This window comes from Phocoena phocoena, chromosome 9 (genome assembly GCF_963924675.1).
Source record: "Phocoena phocoena chromosome 9, mPhoPho1.1, whole genome shotgun sequence".
In the NCBI taxonomy this organism is placed as follows: domain Eukaryota; kingdom Metazoa; phylum Chordata; class Mammalia; order Artiodactyla; family Phocoenidae; genus Phocoena; species Phocoena phocoena.
The window spans coordinates 2,085,318-2,102,102 of record NC_089227.1 but is presented as its reverse complement, the minus strand read 5'-3'; the positions used below and the strand labels follow the sequence as shown (position 1 = coordinate 2,102,102).

Here is a 16,785-nt window from a genome sequence, read left to right as displayed (position 1 = left end):
GTTTAGCATAGAGGTCACCCAAATAAACCTAACATTGTTAGTGTTATGCACTACTAACAAATATGAAATCTTTGACAAAACAATTTCTGCTACATCAATATAATTTCTACATCTTTTCTGAAGATTACACATAAACATGGGTAAGAATAAGAGCTGTGTGAGAGATGGAGCAAACAAGCAAATAAAACCAATGGATCTGCTGTCAAAAATGAGGCATGTAGAAATGCAAAATCACATCAATTGTTTATTTCTAAAAAGTATTCTAAATTACAATTGACTACAATTCATTTAAAATGTTTTAGATTGTGAGCTTTTCAGCAATTTACAAGATTTGTCACAATTACCTGTTTCCTGTGGGCAATGTATTGATAAAGTTGGTGAGTGATGTGTGGATAAGATTGGCCCTCCTCTAGTTTTACGGGCAAAGATTCTGCAATCTGTCATTTCCTATTGCTCTGCTTCAAGAAGGTAACTAAATATTTCCTAGCAGGGTCTGAATTTATGTCTCCCCATTTTCTGGTGGTTCATATTATTGTTCATCATCATCTTGGTTTATCATGTCATTGGTATCATGGCACAGTCTCTCATTGGAATCTGGATTTTTCTCTTCCACTTCCTGATTAGTCTTGTAAGCTGCCACTGCTATGTTGTGTAGCTTCAATTTCTTTATGAAATGTTTTAGTTTCCAGGTCCTCAAATTTATCATCTACATAATTTCCTAATAAATATTCATTTTCTAGTAGCTATTCTTCTGCTGGTACATCTTCTATCTCTGTTCTCTGAATGTTTTGTGTGTACTGTTTCATAAAGAAGTGATTAAATTTGATCTTTGACTTCATCTCTAGTGCTCTTGGAATCTGATTCAATGGGAACCTCTACGAATAAATCTAGATATTTCCTAGTTTCTTCTGACAAGACTAATAACATTGAAGGAGATCTCTCTTTATGTCCTGATACTTTAGCATCATTCACATTAAGATCCTCCATCACCAACAATATCATGTTTCAATTTCCTAGAATTTCATGTTCAATAAGACCTAACAAAAGATAACAACTGATGCCCAGATTCTAAACAATGCAATTACCATAAACAATGTGAAGAAATAACTTGCAAAAATTTCCTTCTTGGGCTTCCCTGGTGGCGCAGTGGTTGAGAGTCCGCCTGCCGATGCAGGGGACGCGGGTTCGTGCCCCGGTCCAGGAGGATCCCACGTGTCTCAGAGCGGCTGGGCCCGTGAGCCGTGGCCGCTGAGCCTGCGTGTCCGGAGCCTGTGCTCCGCAGCGGGAGGGGCCACAGCGGTGAAAGGCCCGCGTACCAAAAAAAAAAAAAAAGTTAAAAAAAAATTTCCTTCTTTCCATTTTTGTGTCTTCTGTGCTTTGTCTGTCTTTTGAGACTCTTGCTGCCATTTTTGTTGGTGCTGGGGCTGACACCAGCAGCTGCTGCTGCTGCTGTCATGATTGGCTTACTGATAATTAATCCTTAATGTACAGCAGAATATGTGAGGGGATGCCGCAGGGAACTCCATAAATAAACAGCAGTGGATATGATAATTGTGTCTTCACATGTTGCTTCTCTCCTATTCTCTTACACATCTAGAATTCCAAATAAACATATGTTTTTCTTTTTCACTGTATCCTCTATGATTTTTACTCTCCCTTTGGTATTTTCCATCTTTTTGTAAATTTGTGCATCATCAAGAGTATTTTCCTCTCTTTCACTGTGTCTAATCTGCTACAGCACCCATCTACCTTATTCTTTGCTTACTGTATTTTTCAGTTCTGGTACTACATTTTTCTCATTTTTCTAATTTTGCATTTTCTAATTTCTAACTTATTTACAAAAATTTCGAGCTTAATCTTTTTTCTTTTTGAACATTTTATGCATATTTCCAACGTCTAGAATCAATTTTTGTCTCTCTTTGTTTTCTCTCATTTCTGCTGATTCTCATTCACAGTGTCCTTTCTCTTTATGCATTTGGTTACTGTTGATTATGTGTTAAACATTATATTTTAAAAGTTATTGACAGAAATAATTTGAGGCTTAGTAATTAATATACTATCATCCTCCAAAGAAGTTTTATTTGTATGTCTGGATTCTGGGAATGATAGCAATCTAGGATCACCTTAATACCAGTTCAAGACTTGTTTTTCTCTTTTATTGTGAAGCAGCTATAGTCTGTTCAAGGCTTTTTACTATTGATCTACCCTTACTTCTAAGGTGAAAGCCTTCAGGTGTAGTGGGTGGTTTTCAAAGACCAATTCTAATGTTTGGTGTTTTATACCCACGAGGCTAGGAAAAGTTCAGTTAAAGTTTAGTTTCCCTTTCCAGAACAGCAAATTGCTGTAAGGCTGAAGTGACCCTAAGTGATAGCTTATATTTTAGAGTTTCTACCCTCTCACTGGCCCAGTAATTTCTCTCCACCTTATTAGCTTTTTGATATTAAAAAAATGTTAATCCAGTTGTTTTTCCATTGGAAGTACTGTCCCATGTTACTTAGCTCCCACTACTGGTAGTAAAATATCAAGATTTTGTCATAAAAGTCTAAGCTTATTTTAAATTTAAATAAGTATGCTCTATAAGCTTTTGCAGGACAAGCACAGACTTCAGAATTCTAATTCTACAATATATAGCTAAGTAAAGTATGTAGCCTTGCCATAAATTTGCAGCCTTAGATGGACAAAAAAAAGGCATTAATGCCTTCAATTTCTTATAATGTTCCCTTTCATTTGCTTTCACAGGACTTACCAGAAGGAGCAATAGACTCTTTGAAGAGTCTGGAGATGGAATAAGTGAAAATAACAAATTTTCTTTACCCTTGTAAACAAATTCTGCCTTTTATCTGAATTTAGAATAGCTCAAAACAGGTCACATCTCCCTCATTTCTAATGCTTTAATTTTCTTATAGAGAAAAATGCATAGACAAAGAAAGACATGAAGCCCTGGCATGGGTGGATGGCATCTTGAGTAGAGGAGGCATTGTTGACATTTATTTTGAATGACCTTTTTATTCCATGGCCATATACCCTAGGACATGATTTGTGGGAGGTATGCTCCATTCCTTTTTGTGGTAAAATTAGAAAAGGCAAAGGGAGAGGTGGGGAAAGAGGGAAAAGAAGAAATCAATCTGTATCTCTAAGTACAGGTAATTCATCAGGCAGATCAACTTTAGGAAGGAGTACATACAAGAGTAACAGAAATGGAAGCTGACTCCTTGAAAGCATCCGTATCTTTACTGCTAATAGGCATGGGTTTCTTTTTGGAGTGATGAAAGAGTTCTAAAATTAGATTGTGGCAATGGTTGTACAACTCAGTGAATATCCTAAAAGAATGAAGAAAAAAACCCCACTGAATTGAACACTTTAAATGGGCAAACTTTATGGTGTGTAAAACATACCTCAGTAAAGCTGTTTTTTTTTTTCAATCCCTTGTCATATCTATGTATTCCTTGGGGAGTCTTCAAGTAACTTAAATGCCACGGGTTTGGAATCTGTTAATCCATATAGGATGATTCAGACGCACATCCCGGTTTAAAGTTTGTGGTCAAAAGTCAGTTGCTAAACATCACAGGACTTCAGATCTCTCACACAAGATGGGGACAACAACACTGTCTTGTCCAGAAGCAGGGACTCAAACACAAGTTTTGTTCAATTAATACATGGTGGGAGTGCTCTAGGTGAAGTGTAGGATACGACAAGGAAAACACACCAGTGGGAATGTGGTTTCAGCTGAAATCTAGCTTTATTCTGTTTCTTCAAGGAAGTCAGTCATTGGCCAAAGCCTGAGTGGTCAATGTGGGAGGGTGCAGTGTCCAGCTGGCAGCTGGCAGACATTTAGTGGCTATTGCCTACTGCCACTGGGGAGGGTGCACTTGCCAGTAGAGGGGCCTGTGTGGGGCACTACCATCATCTACTACTCATTCTTCTTCCATAGTACTGTTCTGTTGTAGGGATGCACAGACATGCATAATATACAATAACTGTGAACTTCTACATAGTGCCTGGCCCATAAGGAGTACTTTATAAATGGTAGCTATTTTTTTTAAACTTTTTATTTTATATTTGGAGTATAGTTGATTGGCAATGTTGTGTCAGCTTCAGATGTACAGCAAAGTGATTCAGTTATACATATACATGTACCTATTCTTTATCAAAATCTTTTCCCATTTAGGTTGTAACATAATACTGAGCAGAGTTCCCTGTGCTATACAGTAGGTCCTTATTGGTTATCTATTTTAAACATAGCAGTGTGTACACGTCAATCCCAAACTTCCTAACTATTCTTCCCACCCCCCACACTTCCCCTCTGGTAACCATAAGTTTGTTCTCTAAGTCTGTGAGTCTGTTTCTGTTTTGTAAATAAGTTCATTTGTATCATTTTTTTTTAGATTCTGCATATAAGCAATATCATATGATATTTCTCTTTCTCTATCTGACTTACTTCACTCAGTATGCATAGCTATTTTTTACAGGGCATAAAATATCAAATACAGACAAGGAAATAAATTGATTACAAATACTACATAATGCTATGCAGTAAGAAAACCTTACGGTACATGTTGCTTTCTCATCAAATGTATATAGGTGATTTACTGAGTATTCTTCATGATGAGGTTTTAAGGCAGTAACTCTCAGTGGGCTTGTCCAACCTGAAAACAAAAATGTATGTGCTTTGGGTACATACGTAAGAAATACAAATGTACACAATGCAATAGGAATTTCTTCTTCCACCAGAAATACGTCCTACTAGAAAGCTAAACTGTGTGGTATTGATTTTTCCATGGATTATCTAACAACTTTTCTCAGCAGTGAGAACAGAAGCGCTCTGGAATTTATGAGTTAGATTAATTAAATAGTGTACAATTATTTGTTATTTATTATTGGAAGAGATCTCTTGGGCACTATTAATCTGTGCATGTGCACACAGACAGGTTGGGGATGGTGGTGACACAAAGGAGTTTACTATGTAGATAATTCAACCTAATGATAAGAGATGGGCAAATATAAAAGCTGCCTTCAACAAATATTTACCTCACCACAAATGAAAGCAGATGAATGTATAAAGATGGAAAACAGGTTTCCTGGTTTTGAGGTGCTCATGAACAAATGGAAAAGACAGACATGTAAGTAGATAATTTCAGTACAATGTGGTGACTGTGATCACTGTTGAGCTCTGAGTGCTGCGGGAGTGCAGAGGAGGGACATCTAATCCAGCCAGATTGTAGGGAGTTAGGAACATCTTCCTGAAGATAAGACCTGACCTCATCTTGACAATTGAGTATGACTTGGATAACAAGGGGGAAGTGGAGGAAGAAGAGTCATTCCAGATGCGGGAACAGTATGCACAATGGTAGGCTTACCCTGTGAGAGCAGCATCACAACTCTTACTGAAGGTTGGGTATAGCTACGTCTTGAAATGGCAGCCAGGGAATGGTGGAAGATGAACAAAAGAGGTAGGCCAATGTCAGGACATGAAAGCCTTGGACCTATCCTCCTCGGTAAGTCTTAATAAGAGAGACTGATAACTTTGGCAAATTACTCTGGTTTGGACAGGGGACTAGTGTAGGTGAAGATAACGGTTGTACCACAGAGATCCTTTTCCTACCGCATGGGTTCTTCTAACTTGGTCCTCCACTTTTTAGCTTTGCCCCATGAGTTAATCTAACTCAGCAAAAGATGAACTAAAATGTTAAAACTGGGAGCTAGCTGGACAGTACAGAGATATCTAAGCATAGGTGAGATGAATTGTGACAGGGATTTGGGATAACACAGGAGCACCCTGGTCACCATGGATAGCAATCTGGTGAAGCTCCATAAGAGCCTACAGCAATACTTGCGGCTTAATAATGTATATACTTCCTGGCTAAGGTACCACTGTGACCTCGTGAATTATTTGACCCCCCTGAGTCTTATTTTTCTTACCTTTAATGATTGCTGTCAGGGTTGTAAAAACTACCATTAATGTATTTAATGGAATTGGCAAATTTCTGGCATGCAGTTTATAACAGTATCAGTTAGTAGTTGTAACATTATTAGTACCTATAGTAGTAACGTAGTAACATCATCTTCATAATGATGATGCTGATTCAGTCAATATTTGACCAAGCAGGACAGAACCTGCAAACTCAGAAGTGGCAATGAAGGGCTGGAGAATGGGGGACCCTCTGTGGATTCTGAAGGTAAGTGAGAGAGAGTAGCATGTGAGAAGGCCTTGACACAGCACTGCTGACTGTAAAGATGGAGCAGGCCATGTGAGGAGACTCCAGGAGCAGAGTGCATCCCCTGCTGCCAGAGAGCAAGGAAACGGGCGCCTCAGATGTCAGGGACTGTATTCTGCACAGTTAGAATGAGCCCCAAAGTAGATTTCTCCCCAGACCCTCCAGATATGAACAAAGAGCACACCTTGACTTTGGCGGTTGGATCTCAAATAGAGAACAGAGTTAAGCCCGCTCAGGTTTTTGACCCACAAACTTGTCAGTAATAAATGGCCTTTGTTTAAAGGTGCTAAGTTTGTGGCAGTTTGTAATAGCAGCGAGAGAAAACTAATACAGAAGCGAAGGCAAGAGGCCAAGGCAGCGTGAGAGAGGCCGTGCTGAATTCCACGATCTTTTCAGTTTTGAGAAGAAGGATAATTCTGTCTGTGACTCAGCTGGCCAAAGAAAACCCTCCAGTAGATTCTCATGCCATCAGCAGCAATATGGTGCTTTTTGGTATCCTCTGATTTGTAGCCATTCTAGCAGTTACTTAGAAAAAAATAAAAAGGAAAGTAGAAAAACAAGAAAACTAAAATTTTGACTTTAAGCCAGAGTAGAAGTAAACAGGGCAATGAATTACAACTATATACCTCAGGGGCACTACACTTACATCTAAGTATGATGACATCCTTTCTTCTACCTTGTTTCAGTAACTAGTGCTGCAAAATAACCTCACACCAAGCAGCTTAAAACAACCATTCATCATCTACTGGGCCTCTGAATTGTTCTGTCATAAGGCATAGCTCCAATAGCTAGTTCAAAATGACCTCACTCACGTGGCTGGCAAGTTGGTATTGACTGCTAGCTGGGAGCTCAGCTGGGCCTGATGACCAATGCCTTATTTTTCTTCCCCTCTGGATCTAGGTTGGGTCTCTCACAAAATAGTGACTGAAACTCCAGGGGAACAATCCCTAAATGACCAATCTCAATGTGCAAGTACTTACCAGGCCTCCACTTGCATCATGCTTGCTAATATCTTATTGGCTAAAGCCACTCATATGTCCAAGCCCAGAGTCAATGTGAGAAGGAAACAGACCTCATTTTATGGTAGGAAAAGTGGCAGGCACATGCAGGAAGGGGTGAGCTGCCAAAAGCCACTTTTGGGAACAGCTATTACACACCTCTCCTTCATAACCCACAGTCTCACTTCATTGCTTTCATGCCACCAAACAAATATCAAGTGTTTTGTCAAGGAAAGCACTGTATTATTTCCTTGACAAAAGTATTTCCTCATTTATTAGAGATTTAACATGTTTAAAACTGTGATCGTATTTTTACAGTGAATGGGTTTTGTGTGTAACCCATGAAACTGTATGAGTTTGGAGGAATCTACCATGAACACTATTTTCCCATAGGCCTTATTATTTTTATTATAAAATATTTCCATAACAAGGTGCTTTTAATGAAGCCAAAACCTTAGAAGAAAGATTCAAGGACTATTCTATGTATTTTTTTTTATTCATGTGTTGTCTCTCCTCTAATGGTTGCAGATAGGTTTTTTTTTTAACATCTGAAATACCCTTTGTGAGTGGTCTTCCCTGAGTTTTCTTTCTCAATAAAGCAAAAGGTAGGTTAATTATGTTGATATTTTCAAAGAACCAACTTTAGGTTTAGGTTATTTTTTCTGCTGTTTTTCTATTCTCTATTTTATTTATATGAACCAAACATCCAACCTTCAAAATACATGATACAAATATTGACAGAATTGAAGAGAGAAACGGCCCTACAATAGCAGTTGAAGACTTTAGTACCCTACTTTCAATAATGAATAGAACAACCAGACAAAGATCAGCAAGGAAGTAGAGGACTTAAACAACAATTTGACCTAACAGACATTTACAGAACACTCAAACCAACAGAATACCCAAGCGGAATACACATTTTTCTCAGGTGCACTTAGAACATTCTCTAGGCTATATTGTAGGTGACAAAGCAAGTCTTAGTAAACTTAAAAGGACTGAAAGCATGTAAAATATATTAATACTTTCTGAACACAATGGAATGAAACTAGAAATCAATAGACTGGAATAAAATTAAAAACTGATATATGAAAATTAAACACCACACCCCTAAATAACCATTGGGTTAAAGAAGAAATAACATGGTAAATTAGAAATTATCTTGAGACAAATGAAAACAAAAACATAAGTAATGGGGTTCAGCAAAAGTAGTGCTAAGAGGAAAACTCATAGGTATAAATGCTTGTATTAAAGAAGAAATATCTCAAATCAACCACCTAAATTTACACCTTAAAAAACTAGAAAAAGAACAAACTAAACCCAAAGCTAGCAGAAAAAAGAAAATAATAAAGATTAGGTCAGAAAGACACAAAAGAGAGAATAGAAAAACAATAGGGAAAATCAATGAAAGCAAGAGTTGGTTCTTGAAAAGATCAACAAAATTGACAAACATTTAGCTAGACTGACTCAGAGAAAAAGAAAGAAGGCTCAAATAACTAAAATCACAAATGAAAGAAGGGCCATTACAACTGATTTTTGCTGGAGGTCATTGAGAGGACGTGACCACCCACTGAGCCATGAGCTGAACTCAGGCAATCAGAGGCTCCTACCCCCTCCTCTGTCCTTGAAATGAATGTATGTTCTGCCCACTGTTCCCACAGGAGGAGCTGTTTCAGGAACACAGCCTTGAGAGAGTAACGCTTCATTGAGACCATCTGGACAGTATACGTGACTGAACCCTGTTAAGTCCTCTACATAAACTTGAAGATTCTGGAGGGTGGGTGCAGAGATCTACTCATCTTAAGGCACCTAAGACAAGCATAAGTAAGTTTCCTTGGTAATTAAACCTGCCACCTACCCGTCTGGAGAGTCTGCCTCTTTCTCCTTGCCCTGTGAGTACAGAGGCCAGTTTTGGATCTCACCTGGGGAACTCCTGAGGTTTAGAACCAACAATTTTACAGAAATAAAAAAGGATTATAAGAAAGTATTATGAACAGTTGTACACCAAACGATTATATAACCTACATGAAATGGACAAATTCCTAAAACCACATAGCCTACCAAGACTGAATCATGAAGAAACAGAAAATATGAACAGACCTATAACTAATAAGGAGATTGAATCAGTAATCAAAACTCCCAATGAAGAAAAGCTCCAGATCAGATGGCTTCACTGGTAAATTCTACAAAATATTTAAAAAAGAATTAACACTAATCCACTTCAAGCTCTTCCAAAGAAATTGAAGAGAACACTTCCAAATTCATTCCATAAGGCCAACTGATACCAAAGCCAGACAAAGACACAAGAAGAAATGGACCGATATCCTGATGAATACTGATGCGAAAATCCTCAAATACTAGAAAACAGAATTTAACACACATTTGAAAGGATTATACACCATGACCAAGTGGGGTTTATTCCTTGAATGTAAGGAATTGTAATTGTGCGTTAATACAGTGTGTGGCAATGTAAAATGGATTAGCCACTGTGGAAAACAATAGCTGGTTCCTCAAAACATTAAACACAGAATTACCATTGAGCAATTCCACCTTTCCGTATATACCCCAAAGAACAGAAATGGGATCTTGAAGAGATATCTGTACACCCACGTTCATAGCAGCATTAATCACAATAGCCAAAAGGTGAAGCAACCCAAGTGTCCATTGATGGATGAAAGGATAAACAAAACGTGGTATATACATAAAATGGAAAATTATTCAGCCTTAAAAAGGAAGGAATTCTGACATATGCTACAGCAAGAACACTGCTGTCCATGAGGACACTATGCTAAGTGAAACAAGCCAGTCACAAAAAGACAAATACTGTATGATTTTGCTCATACGAGGTAGCTAAAGTGGTCAAATTCATAGAGAAAGAAAGTAAAATGATTGCTAGGGGTTGAGAGGAAGGAGGGAAAGGTAGTTAGTATTTGATGGATATAGCATTTCAGTTTGGTAAGATGGAAGGAGTTATGGAGACGGACAGTGGTGATGGCTGCAAAATAATGTGTTTAACACCAATGAATTACACACTTAAAAATGGTTAAGATGGTTGTTACTGAGGGTGTGTACCCCAAAATTCATATGCTGTAGCCCCTACCCCAATATGATGGTATTTGGAGGTGGGGCCTTTGGGTAATTAGGTTCAGATGAGGCCATGAGGGTGTGGCTCCCATGACAGGATGGAACTAGGAACAAAAAACAACTGACCACCGTTAAATGTCTAGATAAGGTTGAAATAGGACAAAAAATCAGTGATATAATCTTTCAGGATCTTGTTTTGATATTTATGAAAGTCCACTGAAAAGCATAATGGTGTGTGATATAATTAATTCTGAGAAGATATCCTTCTTTATCAGAATGTATGAGAAATTATGTATATTTAGGTTTGCTAAAAACTGCAAATATTTATTTATAATTAATGATTATTTCCAGAATCACTGAAAGCATAGGCCAAATTATATTGAAATCAATCCCTGAACTTCAAGTATTGTTCTTTGAAACTGTTAATAGCTCATAACACCTACTACTAATTAAATGCTTTACCAGGTTCCACGAATTTTGCTAAGTATTTTACCCATCTTAATTCATTCAATTCCTACAATTTTATAAGACAATTTATGTATGAAGGAACTGAAAATTCTGGACTTTAACTTAACATGACTTTGTTTAACTTTACAACATCTAACAAATGTTATTGGTTCATTCCTTTGTCAGATATTTTTACATGAATAACGGTAAATAGCCCTCGCTATTGTAAATTATAACTAGTATCTGAATTTTATAAGTAAGGATACACAGGCATAGAGATTAGCAACGAGTCCTGGGTCATGGTGCAAGTAAGTTTCCTGCCAGGAATAGAGTACAGACAGTCTCACTCTAGAGCCTATCTTCTGCATTCTGCTGTACTGATCTAGGCAGTGAAATAGAGGCTAGATGAGCTCTATATTTGGTTCTGAACTGTTGGTGCAATGTCTGTTATCCCTATCTCAGTCATAAGTTAGCTTCTTCACCTCTAATTTGTTGGAATGCTTTGACAGTTCACTCTTAGGAAAACTTACAGAAACAAATCAATATTGTTCTTAAAAATTACACTAGGTTGGGATTTTCTGCTTACAAGCTAAGTGTCATACTTGTCTAAAATAGGACTACAGTGAAAAATGACTTCGATTCCTTTAAAGAAGAGTTCTTGAAAATGACTATTAGTGTACATTGAAACATTAACAAAAGATTGAGCTCAAGCTCCTTTCTGGACAGATCAGACAATTGGTCACTAGTTCAGAATCAGTGAAAACTGTACTATGGCTGTAAGACTGGCCTGAACTCATCAATGGTTCCTTCAATGTGAATTGCATTTGATTCTCAGTAATACCTTATTTCCCTAGATGGTATTTCAAATGGATTATAAAATAATTATTCTTAAAATGTTATTGGACCTCATTTATATATTTACGTGAACATTCCAAACTAAGGAATTTCCCTAAGCCTACCCGCTGAGGCCACAACTGGAGTGCACATTAAAAGCATAGTTCTTATCCCTTGCTTATCTCTCATCAAATTGTTCTTTTCTTGTTCAAGAGTGGGTATCTGGAGAGTGTGGCTTGGGACCATTATTTTGTGGGGCTTTGCATTTCTACTACCTTTGCCCTGATTCGTACTCCCTTCCTAGTCCCAAGTGCCTATGGCCTCTCTTCATGGAGGAGTGGCAGGAACCATGAGCTTCCACTGCTCCAAAAACAATGATGTCACTGTTCCTCCACACAGCCTCCCTAGGCTTCTGGTCTGTGACGGGGCACTGCAGAGGAGTGGTGAAGAGGGCGCAGCCTCTTAAGGCTAGAGCAAGCTCAGCATCTCTTGCTATAGCACTTGGTCTTTGCTTTTCCCACATGCTCAAACACGTTAATCTCTTTTCACTCCCTGCCTACGAGGCACATTCCATACAGGAACACTGCCCGTGGATTTCTTCTGGAAGTTCCTCACCACTTCTGGGCCAGGCTTGTGACACCCTCTGGGAGTTCTTACAGAGAAACCAAAAGGTGCAGCAGTCAGTGAGTGTTCATCAAATTCTGCCTCCAGGAATGTGGTGGAGTTATTTATGCAGGGGTTGCCTCTCTTCAGCTCCTGTTCTTACAAGACCCCAAAATTTACTTTCAACTACTTTCGCATTGCATTTCAGCTCCTGTAACCTAACTCTTTGATAATCATCAGCAAGTTAATTTTTTCAAAGGACAGAGACAGATAAGGAGGCATGATACACAATTATCAAAGTTAAATATAAATTCCTTTGTGGCAAAATTAGGTTATCTGTGTGTTTAGAATAAATTATATGACATATACTTTGTGTTGGCCACATACTGATGAATATTTTTTGAAAACCAACTATTTTTTTACAAACAGGTTTAAAAAAGGCTTATCATTCTTATTACTTTTTCCTTACAATCCATAATTTAAAAATAAGAATTCCTTATTTGGTCTTTTACAATTTTATGTCAAATGAACTGCTAAATCTTAGATCCATGCTCTTCTCTCTCATTTGTGTGTTTAAAAATTACAAAGCCCATGTCACTTCATTTACCTCCAAGTCTTGCTCTGATGGAAATGTCTGGTACTGCCCTGGAATTCCATCTCCTGTCTTGTTTTAGTTCTTCTAGTAACATTTTTTTCCTTTTTAATGTCGTCTGAAATCCTGTGTCTGGCCTGGGAACTCGATGTTGAGGTTTCACATCACTGAAATCTACCAAGCTTGGTATGGTTCTGCCAATGCCAGGCTTTAAGTAAGCATCACCACCAGGACTCACAAACCCTGAACAGGTGTCACCTAAGGGTACATCATCCCGAAGTGGAAATAATGGATAATCTGGCCCATACGGTGTGGGATAAGGATAGTGTAAATGATAGTCTGGCAGGACTGAAGGGGGATAAGGGTGAAATTTAAGAAAAGTAGGGTTGCCTTTCTTTTCAATTCTGTTACAGTCATGTCTGTCCTCAACTCCTTTCACAAAAGGCATGTTCAGTTTTCGTAAGAGAGCATGATAGTGTGGGTAATCTATATTCTCAACAGCCTTTGTTCTTGAAAGGAAGGATCCTTCAGAGATACTTATCTTTCCAGGTGTGTGCTGTGAATCCATATATACGGCCTTTCTCTTTAAAATTGTGGGTGACTGTATATTAATTGCTTCTGAAGTCTTTCTCTTTATAAAACTCTTATATTTCTAACCACTGACGATTGGTTAACCTAACATAGTTATTGATTTGGCTTTCTCAATGTCAATAGAGTTTCTTCTTTTAAAAAAGTTTTAAGGTAAATATTTTTTCTCCATCAAAGGAAGTAAGGGATCAGAACAGAAAAAACTAAACGAAACAGAGCCCATGTTGCTTGGCAACAGCTAGAACTCTAACACATTGGACCATTTATTAGATACATCATAATTTAATTCTTAGGAAAAACAAAAACAGACTTGTCAGTAAAATCTCCATGACAGTTTCCTCAGCAATGCTCAGGAAAACTGTGCTCATTTTTTAATTTTTCCATAAGTTGATACTTTATGGGTAAATGAGATTCAGTAAAGGGTATAAATAAAGCAGTTAATGAAGAGGCAATATATTTTTTAAAACATATCTCTGATATACTTTAAGTATTTACCTGATAGATATAAAAAAGTACAAAACACACTGCCTATATAAATTGTAAATTTAAATGCAGTGCAAAAAATGAACATGTATTACATTACAGTTAAATCAATGTATCTAATTTTTAAGGAAAGTAACTTGCAATTTATAGTCAAGGTACAGGTTCATCTTTTACGTGCCCTACATTATGCTTACCTACCTTTTTGCTACCATGATGGCAGAGTAAGAGCAATGAAGTTCTTAATCTCATTTCAGGAAACTACAGTAAGTAGCAGCTATTAGCTCAATGCAAAAAAGACATCATCAATATACTGTTCATTTAAAAGCTCATTTCAACTAGGTAACTTGGTCTTGCACGAAAACTGCTATCAAAGGAATTCCAGACAGTAGAATTTGGGCACAAAAGCTAACACCATCCCTACTGGAGTTAAAAGTGCAAATACGAATAACAGACCCACTTTCTTTTTGATTTTCAGCAATCAGCTTTCCATCTTTAGAATCACACCATACATTAACTAAGATCTCCAATATTACTTCTTATTCTCAGGTTGAATATTAGGAATTTACACTGCAGACCAAGGCAGGAGGGACTGAATTACAGAAAACAGAGATTTCAAGATTTAGCATGGTCTGAACAGTCCTCTCTGCCCTTTATTCTCTATAAGTCCACAGTCCAAAGTTCATTTGGTAAAAATCATGTTGTACAGGTTGACTTGTTTATAAAAATTAAAAGGAATTTTAGCAGAATATATATCCAGACAAGTACAGTGATTTATTGGGCACTACTCAGTAAAATTTGTTTACTAGGTGTGCTCAAAGGAAGTGCAAGACCTTGACCAAAATGCTGCCTGGGTCTAAATCATGCAGGTCTCTTTACTAAGACATGCCTGAACAGGCTGTACTCAAGTCAAGACTTTATACAGATTAGAAAGGATTCCTAAAGAAGTAAATCTACTCAGTAGAATAAACTGTACTGGATACATTTTACCAATTAGCACATGCATAAAGATAGCCAGAAAACTCAAGAAATAAGCAGAAATTTCAATTTCCTTTGTTAATAAGAACCAAGGACTTCTTTGGATATTTACGTAATCCTTAAGAAATGTCTTCATCCTGGTCCTGGTCCAAAATGAACTCTCCTTCCTTTCTGCTAGATGTTTTCTGTTCTTTTCTTTTTTAAAAATAAACGGGGGCTTCCCTGGTGGCGCAGTGGTTGAGTGTCCGCCTGCCGATGCAGGGGACGCGGGTTCGTGCCCCGGTCCGGGAAGATCCCACATGCTGCGGAGCGGCTGGGCCCGTGAGCCATGGCCGCTGAGCCTGCGCATCCGGAGCCTGTGCTCCGCAACGGGAGAGGCCACAACAGTGAGAGGCCCGCGTACCGCAAAAAATAAATAAATAAATAAATAAATAAACGGGTTATTTGAATGCTTACTTTATACCAGGAACTATCCCAGGAGTTGAGGTTAACATGGTGGCAAAACAGACACGATTCTAGCTGTGAAGACATAGTTGGTAAAGCAGGCCAGCTGAAAGACAGCAAGGGGTGATGCTCTCTGTGGCACAAACAAGATACATCTGAAGGCATTGATGTGCGAGATACGCCACCGAACAAGCGGGAAGGTGGACTCAGGTGGGTGCTCAGGCTGTCAGTTCGAAAACCCTCGTCTGGAGAGAAGGACACCCAGTGATGGCTTTTGGACCACCTGGACCACTCATTTCTTCTGATTACACAGGGTTATTGGGCATTCTGTCTTCTGTTGCTTAAACTTCATTGTCCTATGTACTTGTACCACCTGGGTAAGATTTACTCGTATCGTACGTAGCTCCCTTCACATGAAGTGAATCCTTCCCACCGCAGAAACGCAGAGTATTCTAACACGTTCTGGCTATAAACGCCCATGTAGGCAGACGGGTGGTTTTATGCATCTTTCTGAACTCAGGTGATAAAAGACCATCTTTCGGGCTGAGCGGTCCATTCCATCTAAGGCTGTTGCCTCGTTTTTCCCGCCCAGCCTCTTCCTGGGGCTCAAGGCCCACTTCCATTCCTGGTGGCTGGACCTTGCATCCATCGCCCAGTTGCGTCCCATAAATCCGTAGGTAGTCAGCAGCCGACGTCGGGAGAGAGAGGCAGCCCTCTCGGGCTGGACCAGCCTTCACTCCCGTGACCCTCGCCCTGTGGTCCAGAGTTGGCCTCAACACTCAGACTCGGCCAGCCCGTCCCTCTGCCCGCGACTCTTCTGCGGCTCCCCAACTTTCCACAGGTCGCCTATGCTTTCCGGGTTGCCTGCGCGACGGCGGGGTCCTGACGGCGGGGTCCTGACGGCGGGGTCCTGACGGCGGGAGACTTCGCGCCCCCCAGGCCTCCACTACCCGCCCAGCCCCGCCCCCGCCGTGCCGGAAGTGGTGGCCCTTTTTCCGGCCCCGCTTCCGGTCCGCTGGCTGGCGGGTGGGCGCGAGCTGCCTAACGACCTTCTACGCTGTGTCGGCTGGCGACGGCGGCGGCGGCGGCGGCGGCGGGTGGATGGAGGCCTCGGCCCCCTGCCGAGCGCGGCGGGGCTGGCGGCGGTCCCGGGCCGCGGGCTTCCCGCTCTCCCGGGCCGTGGTGGTCCTGGTGTTCTCCGCGCTGGTGCTGCGGGCGCCCCCGTCAGGTGAGGCGGCGGAAGGCGGCTCCGGACCGCAGCTCCCGGAGGTTTCTGTGTGTCACGTGCGTCCGCTGATGGGAAAGCCTGTATCACTGGTCCCGCTCTTGAATTTAATGGCAGGACTGGGCACATTGATGTCGTATAGACGGGCGAGGTAATTCAAACACCCACAGCTCAAGGCTTGAGATTAAATTGGCTGTTAACAAGCCCCTTATCAGCCCCCGGGTCCTTTGCCAGCTTTCCACGACGTACGGGTCTCAGGATTTCAGTGTATTTTGAAATGAGTAGACATCCCGCCGCTTT

The 16,785-nt window shown here is 39.8% G+C and overlaps 2 protein-coding genes across 2 annotated transcripts in view; one reads left to right on the top strand and one right to left on the bottom strand.

Moving 5' to 3' along the window:
• Positions 1–15,909, bottom strand: part of SPMIP7 (sperm microtubule inner protein 7) — a 60,262-nt gene extending 44,353 nt beyond the window's left edge. The window contains exons 1-3 of the mRNA XM_065884336.1: positions 15,793–15,909; positions 12,786–13,353; positions 4,549–4,646 (exon numbers count right to left, since the gene is read on the bottom strand). Coding sequence (XP_065740408.1) covers positions 4,549–4,646; positions 12,786–13,353; positions 15,793–15,909 — 783 coding nt within the window. The remainder of the gene's footprint in view (positions 1–4,548; positions 4,647–12,785; positions 13,354–15,792) is intronic.
• A 444-nt stretch (positions 15,910–16,353) lies between these two features.
• ZPBP (zona pellucida binding protein) overlaps positions 16,354–16,785 on the top strand; it is a 103,333-nt gene continuing 102,901 nt past the window's right edge. The window contains exon 1 of the mRNA XM_065884128.1: positions 16,354–16,488. Coding sequence (XP_065740200.1) covers positions 16,362–16,488 — 127 coding nt within the window. The 5' untranslated portion in view covers positions 16,354–16,361. The remainder of the gene's footprint in view (positions 16,489–16,785) is intronic.